Source organism: Cetorhinus maximus, chromosome 16 (assembly GCF_964194155.1).
Source record: "Cetorhinus maximus chromosome 16, sCetMax3.hap1.1, whole genome shotgun sequence".
NCBI lineage: Eukaryota > Metazoa > Chordata > Chondrichthyes > Lamniformes > Cetorhinidae > Cetorhinus > Cetorhinus maximus.
Genome location: NC_135894.1, coordinates 20,133,663 through 20,159,757, shown reverse-complemented (window position 1 = coordinate 20,159,757; position 26,095 = coordinate 20,133,663). Strand labels below are relative to the sequence as shown.

Below are 26,095 nucleotides of genomic sequence, written 5' to 3'. Positions count from 1 at the left end.
GCTGAGCTCTCAATCTTGGTGAGTTTAGTTGGATGCAGAGACCTGGTTTTCTTTCTCAACCTGGGTACCTGAAGTTTACTGAGAATTGACAAATTCTTGGCAAATTGGCATAAGAGCCAGTGGAGAGATTAAACTTATTTTGTGCAGTGAGTTATGATCTGGAATGTACTCTCTGAAAGAGTGGTGGAAACAGATTCAATCGTAACTTTCAAAAAGGATTTGCGTAAATACTTGAAAATGAAAAAGCTGCAGAATTATGGGGGAGGGTAGTGGGTCTAATGAGGGTAATACTTTCAAAGGGCCAGCACAGACACAAGGAATGAATAGCCTCCTTCTGTGCTATGATTCTACAATATGAATAGAAAATCTAATATTTCTGCGTGAATTGTATTTTTATTTATCTTAATTTGCCCCCAGCCTGTTCCTGATAATTAAGATTGCTGCTACATCTGCTTACTGCAGTTATCTAATTAACAAATTCCTTACTCGATTGTCCATATGATAAAACTGTTATGCAGTATAATAACATAAATTCCGAATGCCGTTTCAGTATTGCATTTCGAGCATATTTTTGTCCTCACTGGTGCTAGAATGCTAGGATTTATGCAGAACTGATGACTGTCACACCTGGGCCTGCATGGTTTAATGTTATTTCATGTTTGTTCTTCCACTACTAAATGATCAGAACCGTATCTAATAACGTGCCTCTGAGATGGATATCCAACAGCTTATTTTTATTGCAGAACAACCTCAGGTTTGTAACCCAATCCTTGTTGACAAATCTCTCCCATTTATCCTGGATGTTTGAAAAAGCAACATTGGAACAATCGGTAAATGAACATTTGCTTCTAACTAGCATTTGGGATCAAATAATATATAATACTGCATCTCAGAACATGCTAGTTATAAGGAAATTGTAGAAAGATTTGATACTTCTCTTTGTATACAAAAATTCCATTACAACTAAAAGCTGTTGCTGCATCCACACATATCATGATACTGAGTAAGAAATATCAGCTTGGCTCAATTATTTGTGCTCTGCTCTTGAGTCCTAAGGTTGTGGATTGAAACCCAATTCCGGGATCTGAGCACCTTATCTAGGCTAGTGTTTAGGGTACAGTACTGAAGGGAGTGCTACATTGTCACAGGTATCATTTTTTTCTGATAAAATGTTAAACTGCAGCCCTGTCCAGGTAGATGTGAAAGACCTCATTGCAATTGGAGAAGCAATGTTGGTGACCTGGGCTAACGATCCTTCCATCACTATATCACCAATGTTGTCTGTGAGACATACTATGTACCAATTGGCTGATGGTGTCCCTATTTAGTAGTGACCCTACTCCAAAAGTAATGCATTGGTTGTGAGTACTGTAGGATGTCCTGAGGCTGTGACAAGATAGTATATGAATGCAGGTTTATTTGTACATTTCCTTGTGCGCAGATGATGCAACTTGAAATATGTATCAAGTCAATCTTGCTGCCCAGACCCTGCCCTATACATATCCTTAAAGGGCAAGGGCTTTACTTGAGTAATTAAAAACCCTTGCTCAACAAGATAAGTGTGATTATGTAAAATTAAAAAGGCTTATATGAAGGCAAAGAACAAAAGGGATCCCCTGGACTGGCAAATACATAAAAACAACAAAAGGGTACAAAAAAAGTGGCAAGAGCCATAAAAAGGAAACAAAGAAAAAGCTTGCAAGGAATTAAAAAAAATTCTTTCATGGGACATGGGTGTTGCACTAGGCCAGCAATTTTGTTGCCCATCCCTAATTACCCTTGAGAAGGTGGTGGTGAACCACCTTCTTGAGTTGCTGTAGTCCACGTGGTGTGAGTACACCCACAGTCCTGATGGGGAGTTCCAGGATTTTGACCAAGTGACAGTGAAGGAACTGTGATATAGTTCCAAGTCAGGATGGTATGTGGCTTGGAGGGGAACTTGCAGGCGGTGGTGTTACCATACATCTGCAGCTCTTGTCCTTCTGAGTTTGGAAGTTGCTGTCAAAGGAACCTTGGTGAGTTGCTGCATTGCATCTTGTAGATGTGTACACTGCTTCCACTGTGCATCGGTGGTGGATGAGATGCCAACCAAGCAGGCTGCTTTGTCCTGGATAGTGTCGAGCTCCTCGAGTGTTGTTGGAGTTGCACACATCCAAGCAAGTGAAGTGTATTCCATCACACTCCTGAATGGTGTCTTGTAGACGGTGGACAGGCTTTGGTGAGTTACTCTCTGCAGAATTCCCAACCTTTGACCTGCTCTTATAGCCACAGTATTTATATGGCAGGCACAGCTCAGTTTCCGGTCAATGGTAACCCCCAGGATGCTAATAGTCGGGGATTCGGCCATTGTAATGCTATTGAATGTCAAGGGAGATGGTTGGATTCTCTCTTGTTGGAGATGGTTGCTTGTGTGGCACGAATGTTACTTGTCACTTATCAGCCCAAGCCTGAATGTTGTCCAGGACCTGCTGCATATGGCACGGACTGCTTAAGTACCCGAGGAGCCCACAAATGGCACTGAACGTTGTGCAATCATCACGAACATCCCCACTTCTGACCTTATGATGGAGCGGTGGTAATTGATGAAGCAGCTGCAGGTGGTTGGGCCTAGGACACTACCCTGAGGAACTCCTGCATTGATACCCTAGGACAGAGATGACTGACTTCTAACAACCACAACCATCTTCCTTCCTTCCTTTCCTATGTATGAGTCCAACCAACGAAGAGTTTTGCCTCTGATTCCCATTTTTTGCTAGGGCTCCTTGATGCCACACTCAGTCAAATGCTGCCTTGGACAGTCAAGGATAGTCACTCTCATCTCACCTCTTGAGTTCAGTACTTTTGTCCATGTTTGGACTAAGGCTGTAATGAGGTAAGGAGCTGAGTGGCCCTGGTGGAACCCAAATTTAGTGAAGGTGAGTACGTTATTTCTGAGTAAGTGCCACTTGAGAGCATTGTCAACGACACATTCCATCACTTTGAGCAAGAGTTAACTGATGGGGTGGTAATTGGCCAGGTTGGATTTTTCCTGCTTTTTGTGGACAGGACATACCTGGGCAATTTCCCACATTGCTGGGTAGGTGTCAGTGATGCAGCTGTACTCGTCCAGCTTGGCTAAGGGCGCAGCTAGTTCTGGAGCACAAGTCTTCAGTACTATTGCCGGAATGTCGTCAGGGTCCATAGCCTTTGCAGTATCCAGTGCCTTTATCCATTTCTTGATATCACGTGGAGTGAATCGAATTGGCTGAAGACTGGCACCTGTGATGCTGGGGACCTCTGGAGGAGGCTGAGATGGATCATCCACTCTGTACTTCTGGCTGAAGATGGTTGCCAATTCTTCAGCCTTGCCTTTTGCACTGATGTGCTGGGCTCCCCCATCATTGAGGATGGGGATATTTGTGGAGCCTTCTCCATTGAGTTGCTTAATTATCCACCGCCATCACGACTGGATGTGGCAGGACTGCAGAGCTTCGATCTGATCCATTGGTTGTGGGATTGCTTGGTTGTTTCTATTGTATTCTGCTTTTGCTTTTTGGCAAGCAAGTAGCCCTGTGTTGTTGCTTCACCAGGTTGACATCTCATTTTTAGGTATGCCTGGTGCTGCTCCTGCCATGCCCTCCTGCACTGTTCATTGAACAAGGGTTGATTCCATAGTTTGATGGCAATGGTAGAGTGGATGATGTGCAATGCCATGCGGTTACAGATTGTGTTTGTATGTAGTTCTGCTGCTGCTGGTGGCCCACAGAGCCTCATGGATGCCCAGTCTTTAGTTGCTATATCTGCTCAAAATCTATCCCATTTAGCATGGTGGCAGTGACAGACAACACGATGGACGGTATCCTCATAGTGAAGATGGGACTTCAACTCCAAGAGGACTGTGTGGTCGTCACTCCTACCAATAATGTCATGGATAGATGCATCTGCAACAGGTAGGTTGGCGAGGACAAGTCCAAGTGGGCTTTTTCTTCTTGTTGGGTTCCCTTGCACCTCCTGCAGACCCAGTTTAACAGCCATGTCCTTTAGGACTTGGCCAGCTGGGTCAGTAGTGGTGCTACCGAGCCACTCTTGGTGATGGACATTGAAATCCCCCACCCAGAGTACATGCTGTGTCCTAGCAACCCTCAGTGCTTCCTCCAAGTGGTGTTTAACATGGAGAAGCACTGATTCATCAGCTGTGCAGGGTGTTGGGTGGGGATGTTGCGGTAGGCAGTTATCAACAGGAAGTTTCCTTGCCCCTGTTTGACCTGATGGCATGAGACATCATTGGGTCCAGATTCAATGTTTGAAACTCCCAGGGCAACTCCCTTCTGACTTTATGCCATTGTGCCTCCACTTCTGGTGGGTCTGTCCTGATGGTGGGACAGGACATACCCAGGGATGGTGATGGTGGTGTTTGGGACATTGTCTATAAAATATGATTCCACAAGTATGACTGTCAGGCTGTTGCTTGACTAGCCTGAGAGACAGCTCTCCCAATTTTGGCATAAACTCCCAGATGTTAGTAAGGAGGGCTTTGCAGGGTCAACAGGGCTGGGTTTGCCGTTGTCATATCTGGCACCTAGGTTGATGCTGGGTGATCTGTCCGGCTTTATTCCTTTTTGTAGAGTTTGTAGTGGTTTGACACAACTGAGTGGCTTGCTTGGCCATTTCAGGGGGTGTTTAAGAGCCAACCACATTGCTGTAGGTCTGCAACCACATGTAGGCCAGACCAGGTGAAGATGGCTGATTTCCTTCCCTAAACGACATTAGTGAACCAGATGGGTTATTATGACAATCGACAATGGTTTCATGGTCATGCATCATTGTAAGTATTTTCCTGTTTCATGTATGCCTGCACATAGGCACTTTCTAACAGACATCATTGTATGTCAATCAGGAGTGGGAATCCGGCTGACTTTATCTTACTCTTCCTACTGATTTCAGCATCTGTAACTCAGTATGGATAACTGAACACAGATCAAGGATCTAACAGGTACACTTCTGTGTTAATATCACATTGAATTAGTGAATTTACCCAACAATTTGCCTGTGGAGGCCTATATACTCATTTTATATATCTACATATATTGCACAACACACACTGCCAATGTAGGCATCCCATATAACAGGATGTTTGGCAAATATTACTTTAGTTAGTGTGTTACAACAAATCACCTTTGATTTTTGTCACTAAGATTATGCAAAACTATGTCCAACATACACACACAGAACGATCTATGGAAGCAATTAATTCAAAACCATTTATATAGACTCCCCATCAAGACAGGAGCTTCTGGACCAGACCTGACATTGTATTAGTTGTTACACCCTATCTTATTCTCCTCCATATATTTTATATGAAATTGACTGTTTAATGGACAGGCCTCAATACAAATACAAACTCAGGAAAAGCTGCTGGTGTTAATTACTCAGGCAGTAATGAAAGAGAAAACCCAATGAGTTAAAGAGGCGGCTGTTTAAGGAAAAAAAACAAGCTGGGTTGGGAAAAAATATAATAAACGCTGGACTTTGGGGAAATAAGATCTAGAACCAATTTACAAGTTTATTCAGCTTGGCCCCAGTGTTGACTTTTTATTCTCGCAAGTTAGGATTCTTAAAACAAAAAAAGTCAGTGGTGATAAAATGTGGAAATGGTTGGCAGTAAGCTGAATGAATAAATGGAGGATGGGAAATTGTTTGTTTCCCTCCCAAAGAAAGTGATTGATAAAAACAGGCACGTGTTAAAAGCAAGCTTAGACAGAAGCAGAAGCAGAAGTGAATGGATTTTGATAAACTTATAGGGAAGAGTAAATATAGCATGGGGCCAATGGGCGCATAGGGAAAGGTTTGTGTTTGAGTTTCAGACAATCCAACAGCTTTGCTGAGGATATTCCTGCTTATTTGAGATAGATGATTTAGAGAACTATAGCTGCTCAGTAAGTCTCTTTTTAAAAAAGGCACCTCCTCTCACCGAGGAGAGATGAAGTCACAGGTGACCTAGATAGGACTTGCTATTTACAAATGAGGATCCATATACCCTGTAATTATGTTTGGCAGTCACCTTGAAACCTTCTGATGGATGCATAGGGGGTCATGGGCCCCTAGTTGAGAACCCCTGTTCTAACGGAAGTGTTTAAGATGATAAAATAATTTAAGAGGGCTGTGAACAGAAACCATTTCCTCTGGTAAGCTTAAATTTTAAACTAGCTTGGCCATTGAAGGGTAATGTCAGGAACAAATTCTTCTCAAATTTTGAATTCTTTCCCCCCCTCTCCATCCAAACAAGTTGTTAAGGCTAGGTCAACTTGAAAATTTCAAAACTGAGATTGATAGCTTTTTGATAGGCAAAGATATTAAGGGTTACAGGACCAGAGCAGGTAGATGGAGATGAGATACAGATCAGACATGATCTAATTGAACGACAGAATAGGCTTGAGAGGCTGAATAGTCTACTTGTGTTCCTATACCTAAAGATTTAATGTATCAGCTTTATTGGTCCTGAATGTGCTTATCATACTTTGCCAAACAATAATCATTCGTCTCTGCCCATGACTCATCCCATCCACTGCCAGCATGGGCTTCTGGCTGGCTTCCTGTCCTCCCATAAACTTCATCTCATCCAAATCCTAACCTGCTTTCCCATCATCCCTGTGCTCACTAACCTGTGTTGGCTTTTGGTCTCCCAATGCCACCTCATTGTTCAGATCCCTAGATAACCCTGCCCTTCCCCCTCTTTGTAACCTTTCCTGTCCTACAACGTTCTGAACTCTGTATTCTTTCAATTCTGGCCTTTGTGGCACGTTCTTCTTTTGCCCCCAATGTTGACAACTGCCTTCAGCCATCTAGGCCCTGAACTCTTGAATTCCTTCCCTAAAATCCTGTCTGCTCCTTCAAAAAATCTTTTTCCAATATAGTTTCAGAAAAAAATATATTTTTTAAATGTATTCTTGTAAAGTAATGTGGCAGTTGTTTCTAAATATATAATTAGATTAAATTCTCTCAGGTCATAAGTATAAGATAAGGTCAAGCAAAACATGCTTTATTTTTTCTGAAATTATTTTCATCTGATTAATCTTACTTGCATGAAATACAAATTGGAATTATAATAAGCCCCCACAGTAAAAGCAATGCCTTGGATCTATAGATCATGAAAGTGAAAACTTTGTCTCCCCTGCAGAAAACCCTTTCTGACTCAGTGTTAGTAGTGCTCTTAAAAGTATTTATTTTACAGTTAAGGAATGTACTGATGTCTATATGAATAACCCCACTTTCCAAAGTACATTTAACCTCCTGTCTGGGGGTAGATATGCATGATGTTGCTGTTTTCATTACTGGGGGTGGGGGGCAAGAGAGACTGCTACAATGATTTACTCTTAGGCTGCTATCCATCTGCCTGGGAAGTGTGTCAGCAATGCCACTGACTGGGATTTTCCAAAATCAACTGACCCACAAATTTCAGGTATAAATTAATAGAAAATATGCTATGACTTACAAAATTCTTCTAAATGGAAGTTTATTTTTGACCTGTGTAGAAGCATATCAAATTAGCTGCATTGTTAATGTTTCAGATAATAAAATAGGATTATTTTCCTCAATTGTACATCACAAAAAGATAAATCTGAAAGTCAAGCAAGCTCTGATTTTTCTAGCTTCATTAGTCATTTACAGAATGCTACTGCTGTGACCTCTTCTACATTTAAATTCATATTGTTCATACTTTGGTTATGTTAACAAGCCATTGTCATCATTATTGCAATGCCATAACTTATTTCATTATACATGTTCACAGATATGCACAACTAGGATGTCGGAATGTTAGATTTATTTTGTAAATACAAATGTTTGAAAATATAGATGTTCTTTATAACCAATTAATGTACATTTTCATTTATAGAGAAATTTTAAAAGTAAGCCCCCACAGTAAAAGCAATGCCTTGGATCAAAAGCATGTATCTCTATAGATCCCCCTCTTCCCTCTGTCAAACCCTATAACCACTGTTGGTAATTACCCACTCTTTATTGCATTAGATGAAACTTGGGTGAAATGGGAAAATTAAAGAATACTTTTAAGTTGGTAGTTATAGGAATGAGACAGGAACTGTTCATTTTGCTTTCTTCTGCCCCCCCCCTCCCCAATCCCCACCCATGATGTGCGATTTCCCTGGTATAGCTACAGAGGACATTAGTTTTCAATCTTATACTCTCTTCAGAACCATTATCTACACCCCATTGACAGGGCAATAATTACTGCTCTGGGTTTCAAGTACATGAGGTCATATATTCGCACAGAAACTTCCTGCGTTTGCATAATAATAAAAACACATGCTTACGAAATCTCGAAATTTATAATTGGTCTCAAAGTTCATCGGTTACAAAGATAGCCGCAGAGATTTTAAACAGTCGACTCTGAATTGAGCATTTTGGATTTTAGTGCCCGTGGGTTATTACTGAGGAAGCTGGCAGTGTGCAACGCTTCGGAAAAGTCCGAGTCAAGTCTCAGTGACTTGGATTTTCTCTTGATGGAATTCTGAAAGGTTTCAGAAGTGAAATAATAAACAATTGGGTCAAAACAGCAGTTGGAGACGGCAAAGCACAAGGTGATGGGGTACATTGTTTTAACTATGGCCACCACAGAGCAGTTCCATACCGCCCCAGTCCTCACCAGTGAGTACATCACCAAGGTTACATTGTAGGGTACAAAGCAGCAGATAAAAATGAGGAAATGGACCACAATCATGCGGAGGATTTTCTCCTTGTTGAATTTGCTGCGGGAAAGGGTAATGGGCTGTTTTAAAGTCTTTAGCACCATTAAAAAACAGAAGAAGTTCAGCAGTAGAGGGATAAAGAAGCCCACGATTTCAATGAATATGACAATCTTTGACAGGAAGTTTTTCCAGATGTGGCTGGAGAAGTTTTCGAAGCAGGTTTTGGTCTGATTGGCTGTGCCATTGGTAGTTCGTAAGAAGGTTGCTGGCACACTTCCGGTGAGCACAGTCAGCCACACGGCCCCACATACAATTGTAGCGTTTTTTTTCGTTCTAAGCATTCTTGACCTAAAAGGATGGACGATGGCCAGGAATCGATCCACGCTGATGCAGGTCAGGAAGAGGATACTCCCATACATGTTAGTGAGAAATAGCGTTCCCGAAACCTTGCACAGCAAATCCCCAAAGGGCCAGTCTCTGGTCACATAATAGACAATCCGAAAGGGCAGCGTGAAGACAAACAGCAAGTCTGACACGGCCAGGTTGGTCATGTAGGTTATCGTTTCGTTTCGGAGTTGTAAGGAACACCTCAAAACGTACAGGGCCACACAATTTGATACGAGGCCGATGATAAACACCATGCTGTACACGCTGGTGTACAATATGTACTTAAAGGAGTCGTCAGGGGTACACGTAGTGTTTGAGGCTGCCATGGTGAACACTGTCCCTGCTAAAGTTACGCTCCTTTTTGGATCACTGTGAAGACTTTTCCCCTGGGTTAGGTTTACGGTGGAGTTGCATCTTGGCAAAAAAGGTGGAGTGAAATGGCTTCGTTTGCTGGATCTGTATTGTAGGGAGTGGACATTCGGCTAGTCATTCAACACTGGCTTCCTTTGACTGCCAGCTAAACCTATTTCTGCTGATGAGTAAACCTTTTTTAACAAAAAAAATAGTCCAGGTTTTAAAACTGTTTGTACAAGAGCAATGCTGTAACTGACCCGGGTTGTGCAGCTGCACAACAAGAATTCCGTTCTTGATAATCAGAATTCTGGTCATGTAGAACAAAGATAAATCTTGCCTTTCCAAGTTGCTTAATACGTATGTTAAGATCGTTGCTCAGTAACTCAGCAACTAAAGTTGGTGAGAATCGTATTCCACTTTCCTCAGTCCGGAATAAAGGTCCACAGCAATAAGCTTGAAGCAATCATACCTCTCTGCTGGCTGCTAAACAGGCTTTTCTGCTCCTCACTATGTCCGCACGAAATAACTGAATTCGGATAATGTGTCTCAACCTAACAAAAATCGCTCGTAGCTGGGTTTCCTCCCAGGTGCAAATATCATTGGTTGAACAGAAAGTATTAAGCATGCAAATAGGATGATGTCATAGGAAGATGGTCGGAATTGGACAAAGAAGAATGGCACAACCCATTTTATTCGCTGTGTTTGGTAGAATGCATACCAGGTACCTTCAGGGCTAGTAAATACTTAACAGCACAGGATTCCTGATCCGTTAACTATTTAAGTGCTGAAGAAATTTTCTACTAAATAGTAAGATTTGATGTGATCATCTCAATTTGAGTGTGAGCAGCCTGCATTTGTACATCAGCTTTCATGTAAGAATGCATCCTGAATATACAGCTGCCTGTTCCCATTTTTAAAGTCTTTGTGATTACTCTTGAAGGACATACATCCTCTTCTGCACACACCATCACTCGCACATTATTCCTTTATATTTAGATTACATTTTGATGATGTTTTGTATTTGAAGCTGCAATATTTATAAAAATGTTTATGCTCGATTAGGCTGGAAACCCTGAATAGCTTTATCCTTCTTGCATGTTTACACGTGTGTGAGAGAAATATATACATTTATTCTGTACAATTTGAGTTTCATTTTCCCCTCATTATTTCAATATACTCTTTTGTGAGGTTTAATATACTATCAAATGCAAAATTTAATCATATCTGATGAACAGTGGCAGATATTTAAGGAGATATTCAATTCCTCCCAAGTAAAATATATGCTAATGAGGAAGATGGTAAAAGCATCCATGGCTAAGCAAGGAAGTGAAAGATAACTTAAAAGCAAAAACTAAGGCATACCAAATTGCAAAGGTCAGTGGCAGGCTGGAAGATTGGGAAACTTTTAAAGATCAACAAAGGGTTACTAAAAAAATAAAAAGAGCAAAGGTATGAAAGAAAACGAGCGCAAAATGTAAAAACTGATAGCAAAAGCTTCTACAATTATATAAAAGGAAAGAGAGTAGCTAAAGTGAATGTTGGTCCCTTGGAGGACGAGACTGGGGAGTTAATAGTGGGGAACACAGAAATGGCAGAGACGCTTAATCAATATTTTGCCTCAGTTTTCACAGTGGAGGACACTAGTACCACCCAAATAGTAACAGGTAGTGCAGAGGATATAGAGAAGGAGGAACTTAGAACAATCACCATCACTAGAGAAAAAATACTGAGCAAACTATTGGGATTAAAGGGGGACAAGTCCCCAGAACCTGATGCCCTACATCCCAGGGTCTTAAAGGAAGTGGCAGCAGAGATAGTGGATGCATTGGCTATAATATTCCAAAATTCTCTGGATTCTGGAAAGGTTCCAGTGGATTGGAAAAATGGTAATATTCAATGGCAATATTACTCAAAAAGTTGGGGGGGGGGTGGGCAGAAAGTAGGAAACTATAGACCAGTTACTTTAACATCTGTCGTTGGGAAATTGTTGGAATCCATTATTAAGGAAGTAGTAATGGGGCATTTGGAAAGTCAAAATGCGATCCATCAGAGTCAGCACGGTTTTATGAAGAGTAAATCGTGTTTAACTAATTTGCTAGAGTTCTTTGAAGATGTGACAAGCAAAGTGGATAATGGGGATCCTGTAGATGTAGTATATCTGGACTTCCAGAAGGCCTTTGATAAGGTGCCGTACAAAAGATTAATACATAAGATAAGATCACACGGAGTTAGGGGTAGTATATTGGCTTGGATAGAGGATTGGCTAACCAACAGAAAGCAGAGAGTCGGGATAAATGGGTCTTTTTCTGGATGGCAAGCTGTAACTAGTGGGGTGCCACAGGGTTCGGCCCTTGGGCCCCAACTATTTACAATCTATGTTAATGACTTGGATTCAGGGATAGAAAGTACTCTAACTAAATTTGCATATGACACCAAAATAGGTGGGAAAGTAAATTGTAATGAAGAAATAAGAAATTTACAAATGGATATGGACAGGTTAGGTGAATGGGCCAAAATTTGGCAGATGGAGTTTAACGTGGATAAGTGTAAGGTTGTTCTTTTTGGTCGGAAGAATAAAAAGGCGACTTATTATTTAAATGGAGGGAAACTTCAGAATGCTTCAGTGCAGAGGGATCTGGGTGTCCTTGTGCATGAATTGCTGAAAGCTAGTATGCAGGTACAGCTGGTAATAAGGAAGGCAAATGGAATTTTGGCTTTTATTGCTAAACGAATAGAGTATAAAAATAAGGAAGTGTTGATGCAACTGTACAAGGCATTGGTGAGACCGCACCTGGAGCACTGTGCACAGTTTTGGTCCCCTTACTTGAGGAAGGATGTAGTTGCACTGGAGGCGGTTCAGAGGAGGTTCACTCGATTGATTCCAGAGATGCGGGGCTTGTCTTATGAGGAGAGATTAAACAGTTTAGGCCTATACTCGCGAGAGTTTAGAAGGATGAGAGGAGATCTAATTGAGGTATATAAGATGCTAAAGGGGATAGACAAAGTAGATGTGGAGCGGATGTTTCCCATTGTGGGGCATTCTAGAACGAGAGGTCATAGTTTTAGGTTAAGGGGTGGTAGATTTAAATCAGAGATGAGGAGGAATTACTTTTCTCAAAGGGTCGTGAATCTGTGGAATTCACTACCTCAGAGTGCAGTGGATGCCGGGACGCTGAATAAATTTAAGGAGGAGATAGACAGATTTTAAATTAGTAATGGGTTGAAAGGTTATGGGGAGAGGTTGAGAAATTGGAGTTGAGGCCGAAATGAGATCAGCCATGATCATAATGAATGACGGGGCAGGCTCGAGGGGCTGAATTGCCTACTCCTGCTCCTAGTTCTTATGTTCTGATCAGATCTCAAACATATCACACATGGAAATTGCTGAACCAGGAATCCATCTAGTTCAGTGAACATAGAGGTAATGCAAGAACAGGACTCAGTGCGTGTTATAGTATGGGTAGAGTTTTGGATGAGTTCAAGTTTGTGGACAGTGGGAGATTGCCCAGGACAGCATTGGAGTAATCAGGTTTAGAGGTAACTGAAGCATGGATGAATATTTGAACTGCCATTGAGCTGAGTCAGGGTCAGAGATCGGCAGAGTTAAAGAGGTGGAAGTAGCTGGTTTTCGCACTGGAGTCAGTATGTGGTCAGAAGTTCATCTTGGTTTCAAATATGACACCAAGCTTATGAATGGCCTAGACCAGGGAGAGGGTTGGAGTCGGTGGCTAAGGAACGGAGTTTGGCTTGGAGCCCGATGACAATGGCTCCGGTTTTCTCAGTATATAGTGGGAAGAAATTTCCACTCATTCAGACTGGATGTCAGGCAAGCGGTGTGCCAAATCAGAGACAGTGGAAGGGTTGAGAGAGATGGCTGAGGGGTCGAGCTGGGTGTCATCAATATCCGTGTAGAACCCGATGTTTTGAGATATCGCCAAGAAGCAGCATGTAGATGAGAAATAGGAGGGGGCTAAGGGTAGGTCCTTTGGGAAGCTCCAGAGGTAACAAAAGTGGACAGGGAAGCCATTGCAGGTGATTCTCTGGCTTTGATTTGATGGCTAAGAATGGAGCCAGATATTGGCAATTCCACCCAGCTGCCCACAAGGGAGAAGCATTAGAGGAGGATGGTGTGGCCAACCATATCAAAGGCCATAGGCTATAGGTGTTGAGAAGAATGAAGAGGGCTAGTTTACCTTTGTCACTGTCACATAGGATGTAATTTGTGGCTATGATAAAGGGCTGTTTTAGTACTGTGGCAGGAACGAAGCTTGATTGGAGGAGTTCAAACATAGAGTTGCGGGAAACGTGGAGACATGTTTGGGAGGCGTCAGAATATTAATGGTCTTGGGGAGAAAAGGGATGTTGGAGATGGGAGTTTGCAAGGACAGAGGAGTTAAGGGTTGTTTTTTTTAGGGCTGATGATGGCAGATTTAAAGTGGAGGGGGATGGTACCTGAAGAGGGGATCATTAACAATATAAGCTAAGATGAAGGCCAGGAAGGGAAGTTAGGTGGTCAGCAGTTTAGCAAGAACCGGGTAGAGGGTGCAGGAGGTGGGTCTTCTGGACAAGATGAACTCAGAGGGGAGATAGGAGGGAAACTAGGAAAAGCTGAGAGATCAGGTCCTGTGCATTGGGACTCTTGGAGGAATTTTGGCCCTGTTGGCTGGGAAGGAAGCGGCAGTTTTGTCACCAAGATTATTGAGTAACTAGTCAAAACATTCCAACTTGCTTCACAGGAGTATTATGGGACAAAATTTAACACCATCTCGACCCAAAGCTTTTTCAAAGTGGCAGGTGTTAAGAAGCGACTTACAGGAGTTGAGAGAGATGGAGGGGTTCCAGAGCTTGGACCTGGCAGCTGAAGACCTGAAGGCATGGGTGTCAATAGTGAACCAAAGGAAATTAGTGCAAGAGGTGAAAATTGGAGTAGTGCAGACATCCCAGAGCATTGTCGGGTTGGAGGAGATTAAAGCGATAGAGGGTGGGATGAGACCATGAAGTGATTTGAACACAAGGATGAGAATATTAAAATTGAGGCACTGTTATAACTGGAACCAATGTCGGTTAGCAGGGTGATGAGTGACTAGGACTTAGTGCGAGTTAGAATATGGGCACCAGAGTTTTGAATGAACTCAAATTTACAGAGGTTGGTAGGAAGTCTTGTCAGTCGAGAATTGGAAGAATTAAGTCTGGAGTTAACAAAGGTGCTACTAATCATTAGAAGTTCCCATACAGTTGACATTTCGAAGTTTGAAATCTGCCCGTCATTCCCAGGCAGGCTTACTGCTCTTTCAAGTGCCTGGGACTTAAGTTCTGTTTATACCCACAACTCTTACTTTACATGGGACTTTTTTGAATGAAATCATTCAACCAAATAGCAGGTGACAACTTCCAGAATGTAGCAGTGATTTTGGTATTGAGGAATTTTTGTATAGTTGACATCAAGACTGGCCATCCATGTAGTGTGCTATTTCTAAGCCCTGCCCCTGACTTTACTGCTCCTGGTTGCCAGATAATAGAATGCCACAACACATCAACTTAGTCCTCGTGCCCCACTCCATCTCCCCTGTAGTTCCCATTTCACCCAAATGCTCTACTGCCATCACCTTATGTTACATTTCTCACTCGATTACTCAGCTAATCTCCCCAGATCAGTTCCCCCTGGAGGCTTTGCACTCTCCAACCCATGTACTGCACTGCCTATGTCTTAACCCCACAAAAAATTTGTTTCTTCTTTCAAAACAGATTAATTAATTTTAAACTCACTACTGCAACATCTGTCTGTGTTGGTAAATCAGGTGTCTGTTTCCTGTATTTCACACTGTAATTTGTGATGACTTGAGATGCAAAATTTAAATAAGGGCATCAATGAGTAAATCACAGGGACAGTATCATTTTAGGATGTTCTGTCATATGTCCGCCCCCTGAAGAATGAGGAGCCACTCACAAAACACCCATGCACCATTCTATGGGTGAAATGGGAGAGTAGAGAGGGGAAGAAGGTTGACCTGCCACCAAGTCTCTCACAATCCATTCCTATAAATGACTGAAATTCCATTTACTATGGGAACTAGTTCACAAAATCCTATTTTGTTGCTCAGCAGGCCTAAGCTGCATCCGTGAAGTGAGAAACACAATTGATGTTTCAGATTGATCTACATACAAAATGGGAGCAAAAGTAGGCCATTCAGCCTCTCGAGCCTGATTCGCCATTCAATAAGATTACAGCTGACCTGTTTGTGTTTCACGTCCCACATTTCCATCTACCCCAAAACCTTTGATTCCCTTGCCTAACAAGAATCTACCTCCTCTGCCTCCACCGCCTCCTGAGGCAAAAAGTTCCAAAGTTGCACAATTCTCCTGAGAGAAAAAAACTCTCTTGGTCTCTGTCCTATAAGGGTGACCCCTAATTTCAAAACCGTGCCATCTAGTTCTGGACTCACCACAAGAGGAAACACCCTTTCCACATCTACCTTGTCAATACTGTTCAGGAATCTTATATACTTCAATCAAGTCACCCCTCACTCTTCTGAACTCCAGTGGAAACAAGCACAGCCTGTCCAGCCTATCCTCATAAGGTAACCCGCTCAATCCAGTTATCAACCGAGTGAATCTCTTCTGAACCACCTCCAACACATTTACACCCTTCCTTAAATAAGGAGACCAAAATTGCACACAGCATTTGAGATGTGGTCTCTCCAATGCCCTGTATAACTGAAGCATAATATCCTTACTTTTATATTCAATTCCTCTCGTAATAAAGGATAGCATTCCATTAGCATTCTTGATTACATGCTGTACCTTCAAACTAGCTTTTTGTGACTCATGCATGAGAACACTTAGATCTCTCTGCACCTCAGAATTCTACAGTTGTCCTCCATTTAAGTAATACTCTGCTTTTTTATTCTTCCTGCCAAAGTGAACAACTTCACATTTTCCCAAATTATATTCCATCTGCCAGATTTTTGCCCACTCACGCAACTTATCTATATCAATCTGCAAACTCCTTCTGTCGTCTTTGCAACATACTTTCCTACCTATCTTTGTGTCATCTGAAAATTTAGCTACCATTTCTTTGCTCCCCTCATCTAAGTCATTGATATAAATTGTAGAAAGTTGAGGCCCTAGCACAGACCCCTGCAGAACTTCATCAACTTGAAACATTAATTCTGATTCTCTCTGTACAGATGCTGCCTGACCTGCTGCATATTTCCAGTATTTTCTGCTTTATTTCAGCTTTTCAGTATCTGCAGTATTTTGCTTTTGCCTAAATTTTAGGTGCACTTTTTTCTTGTGCTAAAAGAATAAAACTGCAGCATTTCACCCAAAACACCAACCATATAGCATGATAAACCTGTGCCCAGCCCATATTGTTTTGCAAATTTTCCTTGCAGCTGGTTTGTAGACGGTTTGTAGCGTCAACCCTGTGTCCAAATGTGTGATTTCACAATGTAATAGCATTGAACATCAAGCCACATTAGTAATAAAAATAAATTTCAGTTTAAACATACAAATCAAATGCTTCAGACTTGAAGCTGTTAGTAACATAAACCATGTGTTGATAAGTATCCCTTATGTACCACTACACCCTGGGTTGTATGAAAATGTGGCTGTTGGTCATTTTTCTGTATAAAGTGTACTTTCTACCTTCAGGCTTTATATGTACAATGCATTTTGGTCATAATTATTACTTTACTGAAACTCATCCCTCAACAACTCCATTTAAAGTTGGCATTTAGATTCTTGCTGCTGTGGGAATGTGCTGTGCACAAAATAGTGATCATGTTTATCTATAGAAACAACAAAAGCTACAGTTCAAAATTCTAATTGGCTCGGAAGCACTTCGGGGTGTCCTTAGAAAGTGAAAGATGCCAAAGAACGCTGTGGACTTAAATGAAGGAAGCTACTCCTTAGAATACATTTTTAAACAAAATGCATCGGATTGCTCTTTTTTCCCCTTATTAATCAGAACAGTGGAGCTTTAAGCTTCCTCGCATTATTATCCAGAGTTGACATTGCACCATATAATGTGTATCTAAAACTGGCCTGGTTTGGGCTGTTGACTACATTTGCCTTATCTGCAAAGTGTGTTTATAAACATTGTTTCTACTAAAAGCAGTCCAACTTATAGTAAGAAAATTCCACATACCCAGCGATACACCATGTTTTTTTTAGCCTTTACAGAGAATTGTGGGAGTGCAAGTGTTAAATGATGGCCATAAGCCACCTATCAAAACGAGTTGGATTAAATAGATAATTTTTATTCTTTCATGGAATGTGGGCGTCACAAGCTAAGCAAACATTTGTTGCCCATCCCTAATTGCTCTGGACTGAAATTAACTTCTAAGATGGTGGAAATGATGACAGGCAGAGTACATTAGAAACAGTTGTAGAGTAGTTATATGATCACATAATTAAAATATTCCTTAGTTCATGCTAAACTTCATGCTAACTTTCATGGCTGTCTGATATCTGTAATCATCCATGGGACATTCTGCTGAAGTAGGCTCAATGAAGAAATACCCTGACATCCTTTTAAATGGATAAACATGTTTTGATTTCAACTAAAAGGATGGCTTTAATTTAGTTTGATGCAATATTTAATTATTTTTTTATAAGCCTAGGATTCTGGCACCAGGAGTCATCACACTGATGCTTGTCTCCTGTATTTAAATTAAACAAATCCTGTTAGATAAAGACATCTGAAGTGATCTTGAATGATGATGTGAAACACATTTTTAAAAAATCTTATTTAGTTTAGAAAGACTTTAAAAGTTCAAGCTAACTACCCTTGAACGCCTTCTACTACCTATCTAGTCTACAGAATTCAAGGATAGCGGTGCTATCTATATGCATTTCCCTAAATGCACACACTGTACTGGCACTGCCTCAGGTCTGCGTACTGTGTAGATTGTTTGTTATAAAAAAAAGGCTGGGAGCAAAGTTCTCCAATTCATGCTAATTTCATTCACAGTGTGTTTATCTAATAAATGAAGCCATTACAGTGCTGGATGTAGTTTTGAGCATAGGTTTGATTTGTTTCTTTGTTCAGTGGTGTGACGTCTTCTCAGCTTGCAGAACAATTTGTTATTTGATTGACATTTGTGGTTACACCTGTCTGTATTTCCAATTATGAATATTAGGATAGACTTAGGGTAGGCCCCGACAAATCAATCATACTTTTGCACACTCAAGACTGCTTTCCTTTGAACAACAAGCTTTGTATGATGGTGCACCTCAAATAGTGTTGCCACATAGTAAGAGCTATGATTTCATCTTAATGATGTATTCAAAAATTGAAGTTAATGATAGTAACCATTGGCATAGTATTGAATGTTAGGTTCATTTGAGACAGTTGTAATTAAAGCATTCTTCGTTGTCTGAAAATACTGTGATGCGCCATGATCCAAAAGCAAAATACGAGGGATGCTGGATATCTGAAATAAAAACAGAAAATGCTGGAAATACTCAGCAGGCATGGCAGCATCTATGGAGAGAGAAGCAGAGTTAGTATTTAGAATTGTGACCTTTCACCAGAACTGGGAAAAGTTAGAAATGTAATGGCTTTTAAAGGGGTGAAATGGGAGAGGGTGGAAAAAGAACGAAAGAGAAGATCTGTGATGAGGGGAGTTTACCAATGTACTGAAATCCTGTGTTGAATCACATTGAGTATGGTCGTGTGATAGTGGAGTTACTGGACCAGTAGAAATCCGGAGGACTGGACTAATAATCTGGAGATAGGAGTTCAAATCCCACCTTTGTAGTTAGTGAATTCAAATACAAACAATTAAATATGGAATAAAATGCAAGTATTGGGAATGGTGACCATGAAGTCATTGGATTGTTGTAAAAACCAAGATGGTTCACTAATATCCTCTGAGGGAATGAAACCTGTTGTTACCCAGTCTGGCTGGCATTTGACTGTCAGCAATGTGATTAACACTTGCCTAGCAAGCCACTCAGTTATATCAAATTGTTATTAAGTTTAAGAAGAATACAACTGGATGGACCAATTACCTACTCTGTCATCAAAAAAGTGATAGAAAGTGTTGCCAGCTGTACTAACAAGTAGCATTTCTTAATAAGCTGCTTGCAGGTGCTCAGTTTGGATTCTGCCAGGAGCACACCACTCCAGCCCTCACTACAGCCTTGATCCAAACATGGGTAAAATAACTGAATTCCAGAGGTGAGGTCAGAGTGATTGTCCTTGACATCAACGCAGCATTTAACGGAATGTGGGGATCGGGGGAGAATTCCTCACTTGTTGGAGTCATTCTTAGCATAAAGGATGCGATTGTTGAAAGCCAATTGCCTCAGCACAGGACATCGCTGCAGTAGTTCCACAGCCTAGTGTCCTAGGCTCGACCATCTTCAACTGTTTCATCAATGACCTACACTCTATTGTTAATTGTATATTAATTGTGTGTCATTGCATCATTACAGCACAGAAGGAGGCCATTCGGCCCATCGAGTCCATGCCGGCTCTCTGTGAATCAATCCTGTTGGTCCCATTCACCTGGTCTATTCCCATAGCCCTGCAAGTGTATTTCCCTCAAGTGCCCATCCAATTACCTTTTGAAATTATTGATTGTCTCTGCTTCCACCACCCTCGTAGGTAGCGTGTTCCAGTAATGAGTAAAGTCATGACAACAGGAAATTAAGTTTGCAGGCAGAAAATGGATGCAGTTATGAGGTTCTTAACAGGAACAGTTGATCACCTGTGATGTTGCACACAGGGAGTAGGGACCAAGTGTAGTCTTCAGGTAAAACAAAGGCTTGGTGGGTAGGGATTACCTTGACTAGGGCATGCATTTATTTGATGCCATTTATTTGCCACTTTAAAGTCATATATTCTGACCTTTTATATAACATTTGAATAGATAGATTTTAATGAGATGAAAGGGGAAAGCTGGGCCTTCGATAAGATACCACCTAGTAGACCCATGATTTAAGATCAGAGCATGTCAAGTTGAGAAAAGGAGCAGAATGGATAACAAACTGACTGCAAAACAGAAAACAAAAGAAGTGGTTAAGGATAACTACCCAGACTGACAAAAGGTAGGAAGGAAGTTATGTTCCATAGAAACCAGTGCTTGGGCTGCTGTTGTTTATAATTTACATAAATAGTTCAGACTCCGGAATCGGAAGCACAATTTTTTTGGCGGACATCATCAAAATGGGCGATATAGTTAAAACTGTGGCATAGTACAAGAAGACATTGATAATTTTGCAGAATAGGTGTGTAATTGACAAATGAATTTCAATAGAGACAAGTTTGAGATAGCAGGAGGAATATGAAGGCCACATATTGCTTCTATAATAAGAGTCTAAAAGAGGTAGAGGAACAAAGGGATCTAGTGGTAAAGATACACAAATGAGTAAAGTTAATGGTGTGGCTTGATAAGACGATGTAAATAAGAGAAAACCAGGTACTGGAATTCATCGCTAAAGGAAAATAATTGAAAAGCAGCAAAGTTATGCTCAATTTGTATTGAACCTTGGTTAGACAATTTTTTGGGTAATGTGCACAGTTTTGGTTTTCATAGTAAATGTAGAGCACTGGAGAAGGTGCAAAGAAGATTCACAAGAATGATACCCGAACTGAGAGGGTGTACTTAGCAGGAAAGTAGGTAGGACTCTTCTCTCTAGAAAAGAGAAAGCTCATGGATGACCCGATAGCGATCGTTAAAATGATGAAGCGACATGGTAAGGTAGAAGAGAAGATGTTTCCACTTCTGGGGGAAATTGAATAGGGAATTCAAGAGCAACAACTTACCATATAAAAAGTGGTGAGAATGTGAACAAGATGTAGTTGAAATGAATAGCACAGATGCATTTAAAGGGAAGTTAGATAAACACCTCATGGAGAAAGGAAAGGATATGATGTAATGAAAACAGAAAATGCTGGAAATACTTGGCAGGTCAGCCAATATCTGTGGAGAGAGAAACAGAGTTAATGTTTCAGGTCGATGCCCTTTCACCAGAACTAAAAAATAGTTACCAATGTAACCAAGATTTAACCAAGTACAGAGGCAGAGAAATGAGGGGAGAGGAAGGATATGTTGCTAGGGATAAATGAAGAGGGTTGGGAGATGTAGTATAAAGCGTTAATTCTAAATGTGTGGTAAGCTAATGAGACGCAGTATACATTGGAAGTAATGTCTCATGATCTTGCTTTCTCTCGTAGACCTCATGGCAAGGAAGCCTGTAGTAAATGTTCCAATAGAGTTACTGTTTTCCTTATCTCGGCAGACTTTTGTAAGTGTGGACACAACAAGACCAAGAATATCATATGGTGGCAGCGAGTGAAAGAACAAGCATGGAAAAGTCTCTGCCATTACTGGAAAACTTCAACCAGTTCACAGGTCCCAATCAAGCAGAAGTGTGGCTGAACTAGTGCTGCAGATTTGCCAGCTATTGCACTACATTGGGCCTTGCTGTAAAGGAGAGCTGTAAGCAAGCCAGTACGCTGTGCAGACGATGTCTTAGTCAGGCAGGGGATTGACAAAGATAAAGCTACATATGATGAAGAAATAAAAGCAATTGATGCCTATGTCAACCTGTGAAAGAACACCATTGTCAGGCGGGCTAAATTTAACAAGCGTACCCAACAACAGGCGGAAAGTATTGAAGCATTTTATCAACACTTATCTATAGACAGAGAACCGTGAATATGGTAGCTTAAAAGATCAACTAATCAGACAGAATTATTGTCGGAGTCTTGAATGAAACATTATCTGACCATTTGCAGTCAAGGGATGATTTAACCTTAACAAAAGCAATTTAACTGAGCAGATAGACTGAGGTCAGGAAGCAAAATCGATCGATGATCGGAGCGACAGGCAGAACTATATTCCAAAAATGACTGACTCAGTGGAGTATGCTAAAAGCAGAGAGGCGGCCATACAAAAGCAGGGGAGGCTGAAAGACCGTCCATCAACCGCCACAGCTAACTGTAATATGTGTGGCAAGAAAAAACACGTGTGAAAATTGTCCTACCGGAGGCCAAATGCCAATTTTTCAGAAAGAAGGGTCACTTTCAGGCTGTGTGTTGCAGCAAGAAGCCTGCATAGAATAAGCAGAACGATGTCTTTGAAAGGTCACAAGGCCCATGAAATAGAAGATATCAGTGATATTGCAGTGCCTTTCCTGGGAGAGATCCAGGAACCAAGTGGAAGCTACTGGAGTGCTGATATTCTAGTAGAGGAAAATAAGACACGCTTTAAGTTAGGCACAGGTGCAGCAGTTTGCTATAAAAACAGAAAATGCTGGAAAAACTCAGCAAGTCTGGCAGCATCTTTGGAGAGAGAAACAAGAGTTTGGTTCTTTCCGATGTTGAACCATGGTAGGAAAAAAGCTCTCTTCGGCTGTCATGCAAAAACTACATGGGCAGAACTCAAGGCCATAGGACAACTGAATACAACCCTTCAATATAGAGAGAGAAAAATTACTGAAAGCTTATATGCGATACTGAATGGGAGTTGTTCACTCTGTAGCAGGAAAGCCTGCTGTGACTTACAGCTGATTTGCAGAGTATAGGGACTGGAAAGTTGAAAGATTCGCCTAAAACGGCAGAGCTGAATTTCCACAGATGTTCACAGAAATAGGAAAGCTGAAGACAGCATACCACATAACTCTTAGTCCTGAAACTTAGCCAATATGCCTGTTTGCACCCAGAAAAGTTCCTCATTCACTCTTGCCAAAGGTAAAGAAAGAAATTCTATGTTGAGGCAAGGGGTTATTTCATTTGTGACAGAACTAACAAGCTGGTGCTCTGGAATAGTCCCTGTGCCAATATCCAACAGATCTATCAGAATTTGCATAGATCTTACCCAGCTGAACAAAGCAATTGAACGCAAAGTTCATCCTATATTATCTGTGGTTGGACACACCACACTCTGAAACCAATTGACAGATGCCACCCAAAGCAAATGCAATGGATTTCTCATCAACCCCCGCTACTCTAGACGCTTATCACAGCGTGAGCCAACCGGCCTCACGGAACTTCGTCTTTCTCCCAGGAGTTTTCAATCTCAACGTTCGAAGAACTCGCTTTGGAATTTTCTCCCAAACAACATTTTCACTTGGTCATCTTCCACAAGGATCCATCTCCAGGGTTTCAACCTCTCCTTCTGATGTTCCTTTCCCCTGGATTGTCACGTGCATTCAAGCTTCACCTTCTACACACTCTCTGAGGTTCAGCCATGCCAACAGAACACCACTGCTTCACAGGTCCATTGTAAGGAGTCACCAACCTTTGGCTGTCTCCTTGGATCTTCTAGCTTCTCACAAGCCCACTTTGCCTTAAGCTTGCTTCCTACAGCTTTCTGTCTTTAATTCAGAGCCTTTCTCTCTGCTCCTTGCTTTCACTTCCACTGAACAGGACCTGTTCCTGAATTTTGTTCTTGTTCTTTTGGTCTTCTTGGGACCTTTCTCCTTTTCCTTTAGGACCTGCTCCCTGCAGTTCCCTCTCCCAGTAGACTGCTGACAACTTGGTGTCTCCCTTGAGATCCAGAACTCGCTCAACTGTTACTTTAACTTTAGAGTAACTCATCTAAGATTCTTAGATTTATTTTCCTCAGCAATCTTCTAGGATATCCAGCTGGAGAGAGACTTAAACTGCTCCCTTTACCTTAAGCGCATAATCACCAACTGAACTCAAACTGCTTTTCTGTTTCTCTCTGTAGGTCTCCTGTTGCTAGGCAACGGCACGGTTTTTCTACTTTGTCTTAACTTCCCTAAACCACTTCAAAGGTCATAAAACCTCATTAAAATGCAGGTGTACAAACAAACCCACAGACTGACGGGCAACATTCTAAAGTGAAACCAAAAAATCCAGGCTTCACCTTTCTAAAGCACAAATAAAAAAAAAATAAAGTTAAAGCTAAAATATAGGTATAAACTGGAGCTTTAAGTTTAACACTCAGTAATACAAATATAACTTACTTAAAAGTAACTCTAGTTCCTAACAATATCACCTGTTACTTTAGCTCACTATGACCCAGAACTATCCACTATCATTGCTGCAGATGCATCTTCTACAGGATTGGGAGCTGTGCTCTTTCAGATACAGATGGATGGAAAGCATAGACCAGTTTACTATGTATCCCATTCACTGACGGAGACGGAACAGAGGTATGCAGCGATAGAGAAAGAAACATTAGCTGCTACATGGGCTTGTGAAAAGCTTGCAGTTTATGTTCTTGGTTTCCACTTCAAAATGGTGATAGATCACAAACCCTTAGTAACACTTTTAAATTCTAAGGAGTTAGCAAAATGCCTCCAAGAGTACAGCGATTCAGACTGTGAATGATGAGGTTTGATGCAAAGACAAAGTATGTTCCGGGAAAACGATCAGCCATGATCGTAATGAATGGCGGGGCAGGCTCGAGTGGCTGAATTGCCTACTCCTGCTCCTAGTTCTTATGTTCTTATGTTAAAACAGCAGACCATAGCAGACATTTTGCCCCGTATCCTGGTGGCAATGAAGAGATAGAAACATTTGCAACTCTACCAGCAACAAGCCAACGACTAAATGAAATTAGAGGTACACAGAGATCTGATGAAGAATGTGCTCAGGTCAGAGACTAGTGAGTCAAAGGAAGGCCAGCATACATGTCGACAATCCCATTCTCAGACACTACTATGATCAGAGAGGACACTTCAATGTCGTTGATGATTTACTCATCTGTGGGGCATCACGAAATGTTGCGCCAGAGCAAGATATTCTATTTGGTGGCTAGGGCTCTCAAAGTTGTTGGAAGAGATGACATCAAACTGTATTACTTGTGCTATTCATCATCAGCAGACTAGAGAACCATTGATGCCATCTTCTTTCCCATAAAGGCCATGGGAACATCTTGGAATAGATCTCTTTGAACACAAGAGGAAGGATGTTCCTGATGGTAGTAGACTATGGCTCGAGATGGATAGAAGTCAAGCAACTGCAAGCTCACGCTTCTGAAGCGGTGATTATTGTTGAAAGAGACTTTTGCAACACATGGAATCTCAGACATTGTAATCTCAGACAGTGGACTGCCGTTTGCTAATGAATACTTCAGAGAGCTTGCAACAACATATGGATTTGCCTATGCTACCAATTCACCAAGATACCCTCAAGCCAATGATGATGCTGAAAGAAGGATGGATACTGTGAAAGTATTACTGAAGAAGAATGATGACATCCAACTTGCACTTCAGAGCTATCGTTCAACTCCATTCCAAAATGGTTTAGCCCCATGTGAGCTCCTAATGGGAAGAATACTGAGAACTCAACTCCCTACTCCCCCACACACATTCAAGCAGCGTGTACAATCTGATGATTTGGAAAATGTAAGAGAGAAAGAGGATGAGTATCATTTGAGCCAGAACTATGACAAATGTCACAAAGCACGCAACCTACCAGACCTCCAAGGAGAGCCAGTTTGGATCCGAGACCAAGCTCATTATGAACAAGCGGTTGAACGGAAACCACATCTACAGTCCTTCCTTATTCAAACTAAAAATGATACAGTGAGACGGATTAGACAAATTGCCACACAGAAGCAACCTTCTACACCATCGAAGCCGTCATACACCAAATCGAACGCACTAGAAATGCTACGTTCATCTACCAATCCAGATGACTACCAGACTGGTGAAATGGAGTCATCTGCTAATTCTCCTTCTGC

General features: G+C 41.4%; 2 protein-coding genes across 3 annotated transcripts in view; one reads left to right on the top strand and one right to left on the bottom strand.

Annotated features, from left to right (window-relative positions):
• Positions 1-26,095, top strand: part of rb1 (retinoblastoma 1) — a 237,032-nt gene that overhangs the window by 133,557 nt on the left and 77,380 nt on the right. The gene's annotated exons all lie outside the window — the stretch shown is intronic.
• Positions 7,003-10,847, bottom strand: LOC144691410 (lysophosphatidic acid receptor 6-like). Its single transcript, XM_078559474.1, has one exon. It carries the CDS (start codon positions 9,395-9,397, stop codon positions 8,372-8,374), a length of 1,026 nt encoding a protein of 341 aa, XP_078415600.1. The 5' UTR covers positions 9,398-10,847; the 3' UTR covers positions 7,003-8,371.